At 50.7% G+C, this 17,737-nt stretch overlaps 1 protein-coding gene across 1 annotated transcript in view; it reads left to right on the top strand.

The window, feature by feature from the left end:
- Positions 1 to 1,534: 1,534 nt before the first annotated feature.
- The window catches only part of LOC119382530 (cadherin-related tumor suppressor-like), a 130,501-nt gene continuing 114,298 nt past the window's right edge, over positions 1,535 to 17,737 (top strand). The window contains 1 exon segment of the mRNA XM_049412155.1: positions 1,535 to 3,959. Coding sequence (XP_049268112.1) covers positions 1,653 to 3,959 — 2,307 coding nt within the window. The 5' untranslated portion in view covers positions 1,535 to 1,652.

Here is a 17,737-nt window from a genome sequence, read left to right as displayed (position 1 = left end):
AACTTTTTCTTGATGTCGATGCTGGACGTAATTTAATGTCCATCGTCTTGCTGCTTTATGCGAGCTCTGTGACCTGGAGCATATATCGTTACGGGAGGTATCAAGGTCTGGTATTTGTTAGTCGCGGGTAAAATTAAGTTTTGCCGTCGGAAGGTCATACGTATCTGTACGTGCGTACATTTTTCTCTAAGCAAGAGCCGAACGAAAGTCCAGGAAAATACTAAAGTAGATCTTGCCGAGCTGCGCGCTGACATAAATAGAAATAGGCCTAATCAAGAGTATTCTCATTGATGCTGTACTCTGTTTCAAAATAATTTCGCTCGAGAGGGGAAGCTAACTGCGTGTGCTGGTGCTAGGGAATGAGCAGACGAAGCGCAACAAACTGGAATTCGCCTGACCGCGCGTTTGATTAGGCGACACCAATTCCTCGTCACGATGAGACATGGCTGCATGGTCTGTTTTATTTTTGGTGTCTTTGTTGTGAGTTTGACGAACAGCGGAAGGAAGACTGGCACGGATCACAGCTTCGTGTACATACGCTTGTTTGGGCAGTCTATCACTGAGATGAAAAATGCAACGAGTTCCCCATTAAACCATCTACTTGCTGACTCCCTTCTTACGGAATCAATTTTCCGTCAATAGACTTCATGAATTGATACACTGGTGCCTTTTATCATGGGAAGCGTAATGTTACATGAAGACAGAAGCTCAGAGATAAGCACCGAGTGTGCGTTCGTTGCCATTGAAAGGAGCGCATCAGGCCCGACTGGCGACAATGTGTAATACGTCGTCGAGGAGCGCGGCCAAAATGAATGGCCTTTGTGTGGTGCTGCCAGACCGGCAAGGCTCACTAAACCGTCGTTACTGCGCCGTGTGTCTCCCTCTTCGGTAATCCAGACAATCCCCACGCGCGCACACTCTCGCCAGGTTTTTGTCTGTCATCTTCCAAAGACGCTGTGCCTGGAATCTTAACCAGGCCCTCATGCACCAGTGGAGAGACATCTCACGCACGGCTTATGAAGGCGAACATAAGCGGTGCGGCGGCAGCAGCATTCGTTCCTCCCCCATCCAATTCACGGCCAGGTGAGAGAGGCCAAGAAGAAAAGAGAAAAGCGCGGGATAATCGTCGCGCGGACGGCCACTGGCGACGCGCATTCCTCCCGGTCTTGCTTCGGTAAGCACCCGCGCGCGCAGTGCTCCGCCTCGCCGCGCGGTCCTCAGCCGCCGCTTCCGAGCTCCGGCCGCAACAGCGCCGTCCGAAGAAGAAGGAGCGGCTGCCGGAGCAGGAGCCGCGGCATCAGGGCTGCGCATTCCAGCGGCCAGGAGAGGGGGAAACCCCCCTAGCTCCTCTCACAATTTTTTTTTTTCTCGGGGGGGGTCCTGCCATCGCCGCTGCTCCTCACAAGAGGGGCACATGACGTCACGGGCCCCTCTTTCCCGGACGCTGGAATGCCGTCTCGCAGGAGCAGGTTTCCCGCGGAGGGGGGCCGAAGAGAGGCAGCAGCGGAGCAGCCTGCTGGCGCAGAGGCCAGAGAAAGCCGCGCTCCCGATGCCGCCACCATGAGGCCAGGAGCCCAACCATCGGCTGGGACACCGGCAACCGAGCGCCCGTGCTGTGGGCCCCAGCCGGGCCGGGACCCAGTGCTGCCCTGATGGTGTCTGCAAAGCGGCGGCCGATGCCGCGCCGCCGGTGGCTAATGGCGTTGCTGTTTCCCCTGCTGCTGCAGCTACTCGCGGCGGTGGCGCCGGCGGCCTGCCTGACCGTCAACACGGAGCCGTCCGAGGCCCTGCCGGCCATGCGATCGCGGCAGGCCGACACGCGGGTGCTGCTCGAACTGGAGGAAGGACAGCCTGCGGGCACGCTCGTCGGACGTATACCTGTGCGCGCTAACTTCACGTACCGCTTCAACGAGCAGCCAGCCGAGTTCACCCTTGACCCAGAGTCGGGCGCCATACGCACGGCGGTGGAGATCGACCGTGAGCAGCTGGCCAGCGACCGCTTCGACCTGGTTGTGCTGAGCAGCCAGCCGACGTACCCGATTGAGGTGCGCCTGCGTGTTCTCGACGTGAACGACAACGCGCCCGAGTTTCCCGAGTCGAGCTTGAATGTGGCCTTCTCCGAGAGTGCCAATGTGGGCACCCGCGTCATTCTCGACACGGCCAGTGACGGAGACGCCGGTGCCAACGGTCTCAGCACCGACTACCGAATCGTGGGTGGCAACGAGGACGCAAAGTTTCGGTTAGTAGTCACCACAAACCCTAGCGGAGAAACTCCCTTCCTGCACCTGGAAACCACGGGTCGCCTGGACCGCGAGGCGCGCGATTCGTACACGCTCAACGTGTCGGCTCGAGACGGGGGCACGCCTCCGCGTCTGGGACACCTTCAGGTGAATGTGACTGTGCTCGATGTGAACGACAACCCGCCCATGTTCGATCACAGCGACTATTTTGTGAGCATTAACGAAAGCCTACCCGCAGGCGCTAGTGTGCTTCAAGTGCGCGCCACGGACGCTGACGCCGGTGTCAACGCACAGCTCTCCTATTTCCTCGATCCCGCAGTGCAGGCGGATTTCGCCATCGATGCGGACACGGGTGTGTTGCGGACAGCGTCGACGGGACCGCCTCGCTGCAAGCGCAGCCGACCCGATGCGCCGCGTAGCTGTGTGTTCACCGTGTTCGCCCACGACCACGGGTCGCCCCGCCAGGATGGACGAGCGTACGTGACCGTCAGTCTGGTAGATGCCAACGACCACGAACCCGTGATCCGCTTCCGTGTGTTTACGGCGCCGGACAGCTACGCCACCGTGGACGAAAACGCGCAGAACGGCTCCGTTGTGGCCGCGGTGAGCGTCATCGATCACGACGAAGGCCCCAACGGCGACACTGTCGTCGAAATTCGAGGTGGCAACGAGCTGGGCCATTTTCGACTCGAGCCCACGCCCAGCTTCGACATAGTGCGCGTGAATGGAATTCTGGATCGCGAGAAAGTGAGCAGGTACAACCTCACGGTGGTCGCGACCGACCGAGGTTCTCCGCCCCGGTCGTCCACTGCCTTTCTTCTAATTCTCGTTAACGACGTCAACGACCACGAACCGGTGTTCGAGCAGTCGGAGTACTCCTCGCAGCTTAGTGAACTAGCGCCCGTAGGGAGCTTCGTGGCAGCGGTGACTGCTACAGACCGGGACACAGGGATAAACGCGCGATTGTCCTACGCCATATCATCGGGCAATGAAAAGCTCTGGTTTCGCATAGACCCCGCGACGGGGCTTGTCACCACAACCCGGCCTATAGACCGCGAGCAGCAGGATCTTATCGAACTCAAAATTTCAGCGAAGGACGGTGGTCCGAACCCGCGCTGGGCGCACGCTATTCTACGCGTCCAGCTACTGGACGAGAACGACCAAGCGCCTGCATTCGCGCTGACTTCGTTCAAGGCTTCGATACCAGAGAACGCGGAACCAGGGTCGCTCGTAACCGTCTTGTCTGCGGCCGATGGTGACCTTGGTTCCAACGGCAGCGTGGCGTACAGCCTGGCTCCCGAAGTCGAGCTCATGTACCCGGGTATGTTTCACTTGGACGAAGTACACGGCAGGCTCGTCGCCAAGCAGAGCCTAGACCGCGAGCGACAGGACGCGTACAGCGTGATAGTGGTAGCCCGAGATCAGGGCAATCCCGCGCAGTCTTCGACGGCCACGGTCGAGCTCTCCGTCCTGGACGTTGACGACCACCGACCACAGTTCTACCCGACGCAGTACTTCGTGGAGCTCTCGGACGGGGCGCCCCCGGGAAGCTTCGTGAGCACCGTCACCGCAACTGACCAGGACGATGGAAACAATGCTCGGGTGGCTTACTCTATCCTGGCCGGAGCCCAAGGGAAATTTTGCATCGACGCCACGTCGGGAACGTTGGAAACCACGCAGGAGCTAAAACTGGAACACCAGGCCCGCTACGAAATCCAGGTGGGTTCTTTTACAACTTTTCATGATTGATTTAGCTATTTATTTTTTCGCTGTTCCTGGTCACATCAGCAGTCTCCCTGGATTGCTGCAAGTATTGGGTTTCTTATATACTGTCCCGTTATTCGTGAATCCAAGAAGCTTTGCTCTAATTGAGTGCATCATCCATGAACAGAGCAAGCAATAATGGTAGCTGTCGACTGACACTAGGTGAAAGTTTCGTCCGAATAGCGTATAAGCAAAACGCCCCACAGTTTTCACGATTCACTAGATGTCTTGGAGAACTGCGGTTTTTGGCAAAGAGTAATATGCCATACGCGCTTGGGAGTGGGCTGTGTAATGCTCAAGCAACAATGACAAACTCATTCGTAGTTCTTGCGCAGGATCTGTGGATACTGTTGAATATGTATCGCTCGGTAACACACTTTACAGGGGTAAACAATGATCAGTGATGTACAATAGGACAGTAAGGTTGCTACTGTAAATGTAAGGATTGCATCGTGTTTAAATTCCGAGAGTAAGAAAGAAACGACGGTTGTGGCGTCAACACATAAGTCTTATCTATCTGTTGAAGTGAGCGACAGCTTTTAATCAGACGCATGCGCCAGGTAAGAATTTTGTTGCTCTGCACCTTACTTTCTGACGCTTCAACACGCTGCCTGTTATCGTAACATTTGTTGCTGGGGAGCTTGTTCACCAATACGTGGGTTTCGGTATAATCGTATAACAGGCAAAATTCAGTGCTATCGTTCGATAAAATTTGCCCTCGAAACGTTTCTTTATTAGCCTCAGTGGATTCGCTTCAACACCCGAGTAACAGACAATATAACGAGCTCCGTAGCTTGATAAACTAATTATCAAACGCCACTTGCAAGCGTCACCCACTGTTTGGGCGAACAGAAACTTTCGCGTACGCCGACCGAAACTCAGCTCTCATCTCTCCGCCATGCTCAGCGAGTAATCTCTCGCGTCTCCGTATGCCTCAACTTTCAATCAACAGCGCAGTAACTGCGCCTTCGCAACAGCAGCCCGACAAAGAGAGACAAAAGGACAACAACAAATTCAGCGCTGTCCGTGTAATTGTTTTCTCTGCCGCTGAGCGTCTATCACGTGTTTTGAAATACCGAGGCCGTGTTGGCAGCAGTAGTCATGACAGATGGTAGCCCCCGCTCGTGTTAGTTGCTGGATTTGTGAGTCAACCGGTTCGCAATACGAAGGGAGAATGCCACGAGTCCCAATTAGAGTGAGCAGTTCCCTTTCGTCACGCAGTGCGCACATGCGCTCTGGTTGCAGTGAAAATACGCGCGGGGCACGTGATTAATGGACGTGCGTAAGACGGCGCAACTAGCTAGCCGTCAGTGAAAATTGGCGTGCCTCACGTAACGCGCATTGTGTGCCGCGTGTAGCCTTCATTTTGTGCTACTGGAAAAGGGGGGCTCCTAACCGCGGATGAAGCCATTTAGCGAATAAGCAATGTCATCAAAGATTAACGACAATTGCTGCGCGATTGTCGCAATTAATCTAATTTGCGCGCAATTTAGTGCTGAAACACGTATCTCCTCGAGACCTCGTGTTGTCTTCGTAAACGCCGCTTATAAACCGTAACAGAACCTACATAACTGGTATAAATCGGTTAACGGCACACCGAAAAGAGAGGGAGAAAAAAAAAAAGTTGAGCTGCGTTTGTAAATGACCTATAGCTCATGACAAAACTGCACAACTACACTTTAGACTTAACAATTTATACATTTTGTTTTTATTAGAGAAAGAAATGAATGCCGAAAGCGTTATGCAGCCGCTTGCATCGAAACAAACGTTTACTTTCCTATGCACCGTTTGAGCGTTCGCACTCTCCGTGGATAGCTTATGTGACTAAGAAGTTGCGCCCTGCTAAGCCCAAGGACGCGTGTTCGATTTCCGGCCAGGACGGCTATACACTTCAATAGGGGCGAAATGCAGGAACACCCGTGCACTTGAATTTATGTCCACGTTGAACAACCTAAGGTGATCAAAATTTTTAAGGTTATTAGTTTAAGCACGTAGAACTCCTCAGTTTAATTTATTTTCGTCTTTTCATTAAGTGTTACAGAATCCCCTTCATAACTTAATGGGTGTTGGAAGGTCGTCCGCTCTTTCGTGGTGTCTACTGCTTGGTCTTTCCGTGCGTCGTTCCAGTGCTGGACTGCTTCATCGGATTCCATCCACATGAATGAGGCTTAATTCCCATTGCTCAGACTTCAGTCAACTTGCACAAATATGTTCCCGCAATCCGCATCTTGAACGTGTTGCCCGCGGGGACCGACGCCACCACGTCAACCTTCCACGGCAGCGAAGCTTCCGTGCAAATGAACCGTCTCTTGAAACTCAAAACAGGCCGGGACACGGCAGCTCACGCTTCGGGGTTTGAACAAACGCCGTACCATGACGCAGCACTCTACTCACTCCGTGCATCCGGCATTCCGGCATCACCCCCAGTCCCACCGTATCGGAATTCCGAAAAAAGAACAGCTCTCATATCTCAGGCGAGAAAAAAAGTATCGAAAACGTTCTAGCATGTAAAATGCCTGGCAAAAACAAAACCTGGCTCCTCCAGCGCGCGACCGTGGTCCCATTTCCACGGTGTCCGTAACAAAAGCGGCCGAAAGAGAAAGGGCTCTCCCACCGCGATATCGCTTTTATCGCCGAGGAAGAAGAACTGAGAAAGAGAAAGAACGGAGCATCGAGGCGTCGCGATCGTCCGAAGGCGTTTTTCTCGCCGCGGAAATCCGAAAAAACAAACTTGAAGAGGCGTCAACGTCACGGTCACGTATTTTCTCGAGAGAAAACCGCGAAATAAAGCACGCGTCGGTCCTCCGCTTCTGCTTGTGTGCTGCTCTAAACAATGCGTCGTGAGGTTGCTCGTGCCAGCGCCACCCTATATATACATACATATATATATAACAGGTTGTTGCAAGAGGAAGGGGGGCCCCATGTATAGGGAACACTGCAAACGGGTTACGGCGCTGTCGCGCGTAAATCAAACCTGCCTAATCGCGCCGCGCTGCCGGCTGCCAAGGCACTTGTCTTTTTTTTCTCTCCGTGGAAAGGCGCCGTCTCTTCCTCTCCCCTCCGTCAATGAAGGAGAGGAATGCCGAGGTTGAAAAGCCGTAATGCTATAATGCCCCTTTATTTCCCTCCGTAGACGGCGCTAGAATATTGTGCCTTCGCGCGATACGCGTCGGATGTATTTAAAGAACATTAGCGGAATCTATTTCGCAGGCGCCGTGGATGATCCCAGACGCACGCGCGCGCATGCATGGTGCGCGCTATTACGCGCGAAATATGGCCTCGTTAGAAAGATGCTTCTTTCTTATTTATCTATTTTCTTGCCTCGTTATCCGCAGGCAACGACGGCTACGGGCTATGATTTCGGCTTTCGATGCGCTCGTTCCTCCACCGTGCCAGAAAAGTGTCCTCATCTTGTCGTCACGGCGGCGATAAATTTGACTTACGAAACGCTAGAAAGTTGAAAAAAAAAAAAAAAAAAAGAAGAACACCGCGTTCATCCATGAAAGTGCTCTACTAACGTCGACGTCGTCGTCAGTGCGGCTAGCGCTTTTATGGGCATTTATGGCTTGTGGCCGCTGCGTAAGTTTGTTGCTAGACTCGGTATCAAATCACTCCGTATGAAAACCAGCTGGCGCCAACTGGTCATTTAATTGAATTCATACACGTATTGTGTAATACACGAAGCGTTACACGAAGCGTCACCACTCCAGTAGCGTTCTCGCGTATACTGACTTGTAGCGCTTCGCTGCAATGACAGGGACTGTACGTCCGGTGAAGTCGTTGTATCTTCATCATATTGCATTCTATTCCATCCATTGCATAACCATCCAAGCTATACTGAGTCATAATAAATCAATAAAAATTTAGACATAATGCATTGCCGGAGGCTGACATCACTGACCGTATGTATGCGATGTTTAGCCCACGGAGATAAGGTTAAAGAGGACATGTCGCCCAAGTGGGCGTCATTGTTGTGCGTTGGAGACGACAGCAAATGGGGGCATAACTCGACCGTGTTACACAGTAAGATGAGGGGGGGGGGGGGGGCGAACAAAGCATCGAATTTTAAGCGTGTTTCCTGACAAAGCTCGCGCGGGGTTTGCCAGTTGTGTAGGGCACTGCAGCAGCTTCATGTTTCTCGCAATTAATGGTCTTAATATTCCGTCGGATTAATTGAGCTTTGTCTAACAAAAATAAGCGAGCCCCTCGAAAAACTGCCCTTCTCTCGTTCTCGCAACAAAACAGCGGTTTTTAGCAGTTGCCAAGGTCGGGCGAACGGACAAAGCAAGCATAAGCAGATAGCGCAGTCACCCATCCAGAAAGCTACCAAGGCAGTTTCAGTTGCGAGGAAGGAACGCACGAGAGCTTCGAGAAAAAGTGCGCACATGATTTGCCACGATCAGTTAACGTTACGTTAACGTTGATATTGTGTGTTCTCAAGTAGTAACGTAATGATCACTACTTTCCCGCATATTTTACTGTAACATTTTTTTTTTGCTGTTCTCGTTTCCTTATGTATTTATACCCGTTCATTTCGTACACTGTTCAAAGTGTAACATTTTTTTTTTTTTTTGCATTACCCCCCTTACGCAATGCCTTCAGGGGCCTGCAAGGTACTTTTAAATAAAATAAAAAATATTAGGCTCAGTGCCCGGCCCCTCAATACATCGACGGGTTTTACAATCACTGTTTAATTACCTGTCAAAAATTGGCCTATTCGGAAAGCTTTAATGATTGACTATTTCACATAGAAAAGCCTTAACTTGCCTGGCACCCTCGTTGTAAATATTTCTATCAGGTTCACTAGCGCATTTCATTTTTTTTTTATTCTTTCTTTTTATTATTATTTCCTTCCCTCTCTTCTTTAGTCTGTCAATCCCGTTCCCCATCCCTACACAGAGTAGCATGCCAGCGATATACAGACACCGGCAAAAATCTCAGTTTTTCTAATAAAGAGTCTCTCTCTCTCTCTCTCATGGATAACTGCTGCCATCTGTATAGAACGGAAAACGCGTTGTGTGTCTTCGTTGCAAGAAACGGCGCAAACAAACGGAAGAAAAAATACAGATTGGACTTGGCGCTGACTACCGAAATGTGCGTTTCCAGCAAGCGCCAAGTCCAGTCTGTCTTTTTTTTTTTTGTCCCGTTTATTTGCGCTGTTTCCTGCAATGCGAGCGCACCAACAAGCTCAAGTTAAAACGCTGTTGACGTTGTATGTGTCCTGAAGGACCGCTTTTACATCTTAGTTTATTCATTCATCCTCACCTGACGATTTGGCGCAGGCGACAGCGTGTGATATTTTGCTGAAAGTAGACAACGCGCCACTTGCTCCGAATTAGTCGCTCATTGAAAATGGAGCCTTCTTGTTCGCTGACCGCTTATTTTTCTTCGTTTCATATAAGCGTCGTTCACCAGCGTTCTCAATCTGGCACTCGTCGCGTTCTCTTCCGCATCAGCTGTTTTGCCTCTCAAGCAAGCTGCTATGAAGGACTTGCCAAGGCCATCAGCTTCTTTAGACGACATACGCCGTGTGATTATGTGGTTGGCGCTGTGTCTCGATATTTTGTGTAATGAAAATCGCAAATGGTCATCCACTGGGTTATACAGGAATACCACGTTGATTCCATATTCACTGTTAGCGAAAATTCTTTAGGAACTTCTAGTTGAGCACGCCTATGTAGGTATACAATGACAAGTGAGTGTGGCGTGAACCGGCGAAAAGATTAAGAGAAATGTTCGACGCATGTACTTGCAGACTGAAAACACAACCATGTCAACCCCACTTTTGTTGAGAAACTTATTAGCCAGACGGAAGTTCAACATTTCTGTCAGGCAAAAAAAGAAAAAAGTGCAAATCACAGCATTAACGCGCCGTCAGACGAAAATGCGGCTGTGCTGAAACCTTCTTCTAAAATAGGATATTCCCGTATTACCAAACAGCGCTTGCCCACCACCTCTTCGTGAAAGGACATGACATCACGTTTCAGTGGCTTCCAAGTCACTGCGGCATATTGGGCAATGAACATGCCGACGCAGCTGCTCGATCTGCGCACAAGAATCCATCCTGTTCTCAAGTACAGATGCTGCAATGAAAATTCGAGACATTGCTCATGATGAGAGAAAATCATTGTGGAACACACCAAGTTTACAGCACACACGACTGCATAGGCTGGACCCGTCTCGTCGACTTGGGCCTCCGTCCGGACTCTCTCGACTCGAGACAACGGTGCTTTGCCGACTGTGGCTTGGTGTTGCTTTCACCAAATATTTTGCCTTCCGAATCGGCATGCAAGACAGTGCTGCTTGCAGCCACTGCGGCAGCGATGAAACGATATACCACGTTCTTTGTCACTGCCCTAGTGCGCACAGACTGCCGCTAGCTGCTATGTTGGCCTGCCTTGACGACAGACCCCTGTCGAAACAATCAGTGCTATAGAATGCTGACCCGAACTTTCTTCACACCGGAAATCAATTAAGGCCTCACTGAAAAATAGGCTATAGTACCCCCGCTCTACACCTTCCTTTCATTCATTTGTGTTTCTTAATCGCGCTCGCCTGCTCTTCTCTCCGCTTTTCTTTCCATCTTCCTTTCCCTTTCTCTCTCCCCTTAGTGAAGGGTAGCAAACCGGATGCTAGAATTCTGGTTGACCTCCTTGCCTTTTTCTCATTTTATTATCTATCTCTCTCTCTCTGTCCATCGAGTCCAGCAGCGCTGAACTTCCGCAGATCCCGCTACGCTATGACAACCGCGGTATGGTTGTAAGAAAGGCTGTGCACCAAGAACAGCAGCCTTACTGAGCGCTCGCTCTAAGATGACCGTAACGATGTGCAGCTGTCACTGAAACATCGTCCCCCACGCCTGCCCGTCAGGCTCGTTTAGAACCCATGACCCGGCGTGCACCGGGGTCAAGCACGGTGCACATAAAGCAAACACGAAGACGAGCTGTACACACTTACCTCGACGTTCTCCGCGAATGGTATCAGATACAAAGTACACCCTGACCGTCACTGAAGCGCTAGTGCAATATTCAGTACATGGAGTCAGTGTACATTTGCGGTTGTTTTGTTGAGTGTTTGTTTTGTCTGTCATTGGGTAGCTTCCACAGCAGCGACGTTCTATACTGTTGTGGGCATGGCTCCGCGACCACATTCGGATGCAGGTGGATGGCGTCAGTATCAGTGTACTAAAATGTAGCTGTATAGGACTTCCTGTGTGGTCGTAATTGCTCTGAAAACCTCTGCTGCATCTCCCATAGTTCACAGCGCGGATAATTAAGCAGCAAGGATTATATTCTCGCTCACTGATTCAACTATAGCACTTACATGCCATTATCCTTTAATTGGGCAGAAGAAAAGGGAGAAGTGGAGACGTTGTGCGGGACGCCTTTGAACAATTACTACCCGTGAAAAAGCAAGCAAGGTTGCCAGATAACGAGCTGAGAGAAAGAAGGAAAGAAAGGGAGAACAGGAAGTTTAATTAGGTTACGTCTGGTTATCTGCCTTACAATGGGGAAGGCGAAGTGTGCATAAAAAGAAAAAGAGAAAATATGTAATGATTGTTGGGCTTTTAAGCCCCAAAACCACAATATGATTATGAGAGACGCCGTAGTGGAGGGCTCCGGAAATTACCACCTGGTGTTTTTTTAATGTGCACTTAATCTAAGTAGTAGCATTTTGCCACCATCGAAATGCGGCCGCCGCGGCAGGGATTCGGTCCCGCGACCTTCGTGTCAGCAGTCGAGGAAAGATAAAAGGTCAGCAATGGCGGAATGGTGGAAGATGGGCGCGCACACAAACAGCGCTAATAGCGTAGTCGCCGACGGCCACAGAGCTCAGGAGACTTTAGAAAGAGCAGTAGCTAAGTTATATACACAACACGAACGATGACATATATATGAACGATCAGTTTTGTTTCACTTTTTTAACGCAACATACGTGCAATTACAGCCATTATAATTAAACCTTTTTACACATTTAACTTTAGTTCACCGGCACACAAAAGATAACTTAGGTGGCCCGAGACAAAATTTCTCTCCTTCAGTTGTATTCAAATTCAAATTTCTCTATTTTCCAAACACATTTGGAGATAGAGAAACGAAAAGGAAAGGCAGGGAGGTTAACCAAGTTTTGGCTCGGTTGGCTACCCTGCACGTGGGGTGGTGGGAAAAGGTGGAATAACAGATGAAATAGAGATGGAAGAACGAGAGTAAGAAAAAAATTAACCGACGATTACGATGCTGCCTAATGCGAATTCTGAGCGCAGCTTCGTGTCGGGGCAACACCAACTGTGTTTGAAGTATTGGCTTTCCTCAAGGTATCGACTACGCCATAAATCATAATTTTTGTGAAGTACGACAGCACCCACTACGTCGTAACGAGGGTTATTCAAAAAGTAAGGGCCGTTTGCTAATATTCAAATATTTACACGTCGGAATAAAGGTTTATTTGTGCAGCGCAATCTGTTAACTCTTCGTGAAGGTACTGAAGTTATTGTTCTGGCTCAGTAGTAGTTTGCTTGTCGGGGTATGCAAACGACAATGTCTGCGAAAATCGTTGCTCCCGCCTGTTGTGAGGTGCGAGCTGTAATTCGATTTTTGCATGCAAAAGGACCGTCAGCTTCTCATATTTAGGGGGAGTTGTGCCTAGTTCATGGACCTAAAGTGATGAGTGAAGGAAAGGTCAGAAAATGATGTCGAGACTTCACAAATGGCAACGCAAATGTGCACGACGAAGAGCGGAGTGGCACTGCAGGCTCAGAATACAGACCAATGAAACTTCAACAAGTGGACCGGAAATTGCGATTAGATCGATGACCGACAGTTGGTGGTCTGTCGGATGAATTTCCTTTTGTCGACTGCGCTACAATTTGCACGGTTGTAGCTGAAAGACTTGTATATCACAAATAGTGTGCAAGGTGCACGGGTAGCAAAAATGCTTACCGACTAACTCAAACAGCCAAGAATTCCCAGGCAGCGAACTTCTATGCAGAGTGACTAAAGAAACTGGTGTAGCGATTCGAAAATTGCTTAGAAGTTAACGGTGATTATGTAGAAAAGTAAAGTGGGTTTGTACTGAATTAATCCCGCCAATAAAAATTTTTACTAGCCAATATTTATTTTACGGGGACCAAAGGCCTTTACATTTTAAATAGCCCTCGTAGTTCACAGACACTCGTGAAGTCCGGTCGTCTTCATGTGGCACAATATGGCTTTCGTGGCCTTGTAAGTACATTGGGAATGGTTTTACAGGGCTAAGAGCTGCCGTCTGCAGCTTTTCATGGCACGAACGTATGCAAGTGAGGCGAGAGAAGCACAGTTTTGGTGCTTTTTATCCAGGGAGCATTGAAAATTACCTGTCTTGATCGCGTAGAACGTTTATTCTGCAGATAAGATTGCAAAACATGTCCATTTTTATCAGCTTAAGCAGATTTCTTTGGCTCTTTCGCCCATTCTTGTGGTCGGCAGTCGAACTTTCACCGCGTATGCATAGGCACCGAGGCAAATGCGATCGCGCAACCGAGTTATGAGAAATCGCAGTCATCGCCAATGAATTCAACACGTTTCGAAAAAAAAATTAATGATAATATAATAATATCTGGGGTTTAACGTCCCAAAACCACGATATGATTATGAGAGACGCCGTAGTGGAGGGCTGCGGAAATTTCGACTACCTGGGGTTCTTTAACGTGCACCTAAATCTAAGTACACGGGCCTCAAACATTTTCGCCTCCATCGAAAATGCAGCCGCCGCCGGCCGGGGAAAAAAAAAAGTCTCGTCCTTTCTGCCATCTTTTTTCCGGTCTTTTGCTTTCCTTCTTCGTGCAGAATAACATGCACGCAGGCGACACGTCACGCCGGCAAAACACCGCGCGTTTCAATTACAACGCGCTTTCCATCTGAAAAACATTATGCAGCAGACCGAGCGAGTCTTCATTTATACTTTGATGGCATGCCCCGCACCATGCATCGCCTGCCGGCCTCTCACCCGCCTTCGCGTCCCACTCGGCTCTTGTCCCGGTGTAATCCCAAGCACTCAGAATGCATATGTCGGGGGCCTTGAGCGTAAAACGCGTGTTTCATGCCGCGCCCTTAAGCGATAGCGCCACAGTCCTGTCAGCGCGTTAAGAGCGACGATCCGTTGGTTGAAGACCGGTTATAGTTACACATCCCCGCGCACGTCAACGGAGGAAGGTGTGGGACGGGCCGTCAGCATTATCGCCACGCTCGCTCACGGATAAGGGAAGAGCCGCAGACGTGCGGGTCACGCTGCAGTGAGGAGCTACACGAGCGCAGAACTCGCGGTCCGGGGCCTCGGAGTCAGACACGTGCTGCAGAAACAATGGATCCTTTTGTTCTCGGCGGGATGATAAATCGTGGTATAAACTCTGCGTGCTCAATTGTCAAAGTGAATGAGAGGAAGAGCACGTGCCTTTTTGTGCTTTCAGTCACTCCTGCATCGCAGCTGGTAGTCCTCCCGATTTGATCTCCGTGTGACGGCTTGGGCGCTTCACAAAGAAGGTTCTTCAACTTCGTACGCGTTTATTTATTAGTTATTTATTTTACGTTCAGCCTACTGCTTACATGTCCGAGCATTCTGCTGCACCCTTCATTCTACCTGTGTATGCAATACATACATACATACATACAGAGTGGGATAGGTTTCAAACAGGAGAAAGTGCCTCAGAACAGGCTGGCCGACGTTTCGATAAGTGGACCTATCTTTGTCAAAGGCGCCTTGTCATCCTTGGCGTGTTAGTTTTAAAGGGTTAGTGTTGACGTCATGTCCAGCGGTGGCGCTTGTCGCTGTTACATACATACATACATACATACATACATACATACATAATACATACATACATACATACATACATACATACATACATACATACATACATACATACATACATACATACATACATACATACATACATGTTTCGCATTGTGCGCGCCGTGATCGGACGCGTTATCGTTGGCCACCTGACAGTCAACGCCGCTTTTGTTTTTTTTTTTAGCCTGCAAGGTCTCTACTAACCACTTTTATAATCTCACCACGCTATACCATACACAGTGACCTACTCGCGTTTCTAAAACGTTTAAAAAAGACTATGTGCCGAACACGACGGTACGGTATTACTCACACTGTAAATCGGTAAATCGGCACTGCTAAAACAGACGTAAAGCAGAGGACAGAAGAGACAGCTGATGTCGGCGTGCTTACGGGGAACGGCGGGGGGTCACCCCCTCATCATCCAAGGGGGCGCCAAGTCTTCCCGTACCTTTACTCATTTGGACCTGGTACGCCATTGTTTAAAGGTTTTTGACGATATTGGCGTCAGAGGACCACTGATTTTGCAATCCAAGAATACCTTTACCCACGGAGAGCCGGGGACCAGAGACGGGCCATTGTCAGAAGCGCGCCATCGCTTCATTTTCATTCTTGCATCCATTACGAAGCTTATTTCGAGCTCGACCATCGGAGGTGGGGGTGGAGTGGGGTGATTCTTTCGCTCCTCCTAAATGATAATCCTGCGCACGCCTATATGGAAGAAGGTTAATGTTCACAGGGAAGAATTGTCACTTAGTGTCAGAAGTGATTTACGCTTGAATATATAACCACACAAAAGTTTACATATATCTTGGTCCACCTCTCGGTCATAGTATACGTGAGTCTGGTGGTGTGTAGATGTAGAATCGCCGCCGTCCATACTTCGCTGCAAAATGTCGAAGCGTGGCCTCAGCTCACTGTCTGAGCTGATCGCGGAGGCCACGGTCAGAGCTGCAAAGGGCGCTATCTATGCTGCCTATCCTGCAGCATCTTGTCCAAGGTCCGAGAACGCCGAGGAGCGGTGGCCAGTTTTTGATGTGTATACCCGCCATTGGATTTTCCACTGTTTGACGGGTGCGCGCTCACACGAATTGCTTATCCATGTACAATGACTCTAGTATAACGCGCATGGGACCATAACGACAATGAAAGCCGACAGTCACCGAATCCACGCCGTTCAAATATAGACGACTCCCACCATTTTTCGCACGGCATGAGGTCGGCTAGGTAAGAATATTTCGCGAGGCGCGTTTTTGCTTGACCATCACATTCGCTAACTATCACTACGTTAATGAAACCGTTCGTGAACGAGGTAATATTGTACCTGTCGTCAGCTTCTTTTTTCAATTCTAGCAACGCCTCCCCTAAACACACTCAAAGGACTCGCAGCGCATTATGGCGCAACGCCATTGTGCACATATACAAGTACGAATACGTGGTGGCCTCGATGTACATTATCTTAATTTCCGCGCAGGGCTTAGTTCCAGCAGCTAAACGGACGACATGCAATAGCACGACGATGCACGTGGTAGACTGTATGACCACACATATCGCGTCTTTTCTGTCATTACCCTTAATTCCCACTGGCTGCTTACTTGTGACCCAGGACGCGCATCACGTATTCTCATTGCACACACCGACTGTTGAAAGAAGCGCGGGAGGAGTTGAGTGTGGGTCAACACTTGGGCCCAACGTGGCTCGGTGTTTCTTAGCGCAGAGGACGGACACCTGGCCGTGCTCGTTGGCGTCCAAATCGGCGCCGTATACGTGTTGCGCGCCCATAATACAGACCTCCCTGGGCACACACACACAAATATACGTGAGGCGGCGGCAGCGACTGCGAGCGTATTTACCTCTTGCAATCAGATTCGCGTCGGTCGAGATAATGGCCCGTAATTATTACATGTGGAATGGAACCCAGTGCGTTCTGGGCCCCCACGCATTCGTAGGAGAGCCTCCTTGTTCGGCAGGACCTGTTTTCCTGTCGTGCCGAGTCCGGGCCGACGGGGTCTTCCCTCTTCTTCCGCCTCGACTGCAGTGTCGCCCGAAAACGGACAGCGACGCCGAACTGCGCGCGTTCTCGCATCTTGGCGCTAATTTCTCGACTGCGGGGTGTCGTGCACCGGGAAAGGAGGATGCAGTGTGTGCATACATGCCGTGGCGGGATGCGGCAAAGCACACAACGCTTTCTCCTCCGGCGTGCGCATGGTGCGCGCTGGAGCGAGCTTTGCTCGCTCGCTTGATGCGCTCATCGAGCGACGGTAATCGGCGCTAATGCGGAGGAGGCCCCATCAGCGCCGCGCAAGACGGTAGCGGCGCGCGTTGCCCCGTGTATCGGAGTCGCTCACGTTGTGAACAGCGCTGGGCGAGTCTCGAGCCCCCGCGGGGTGCATGACCAGTGGAGTTAATTACCACGACGGCGGCAGAAGAAGCGGGGAGGAGGCCGCCGAAGACGCGTATAATCGAGGAGGCGCAATAAGCGGGCACACCGGGCCGGTGACGTGGCAGGGTTGTCACGGGAGCTAATCCGCGCGCCACAGCGGCGGCGACGAGACCGGAGGCGGGGGACCGGTCCGGGGCCCCAGCTAATCCCGAGTGGCGGCGGCCCACGGGTTGTTGACCAGCGGCGGCGGCTGCCGACGCAACAATAGTCGCTATCTGGCCCCGAAGGCAGCAGACTTGCCCCTGCCGGTGGCAAATGCAGTGCATGAGCATGACACCGGTGCGCGGCCAGAGCATGTCCCCGATGTTCCCGATCGCTATCGGGCCCCACCGGCGCTGATAGGGTCCGAGAGGCCCCTTCATTGGCCCGAGAAACGTCGTAAAGATCAAGAAGCGAGCCGCCGGCCGGCATTCTCACTTGCCCTCCTCGCTGCCACCTCCTCGCGGAACGAGTTTGAGGCCCTCAT

Source organism: Rhipicephalus sanguineus, chromosome 2 (assembly GCF_013339695.2).
Source record: "Rhipicephalus sanguineus isolate Rsan-2018 chromosome 2, BIME_Rsan_1.4, whole genome shotgun sequence".
NCBI classification, from domain to species: domain Eukaryota; kingdom Metazoa; phylum Arthropoda; class Arachnida; order Ixodida; family Ixodidae; genus Rhipicephalus; species Rhipicephalus sanguineus.
The sequence above is the reverse complement of the archived record's forward strand: the minus strand, read 5'-3'. Positions and strand labels throughout refer to the sequence as shown.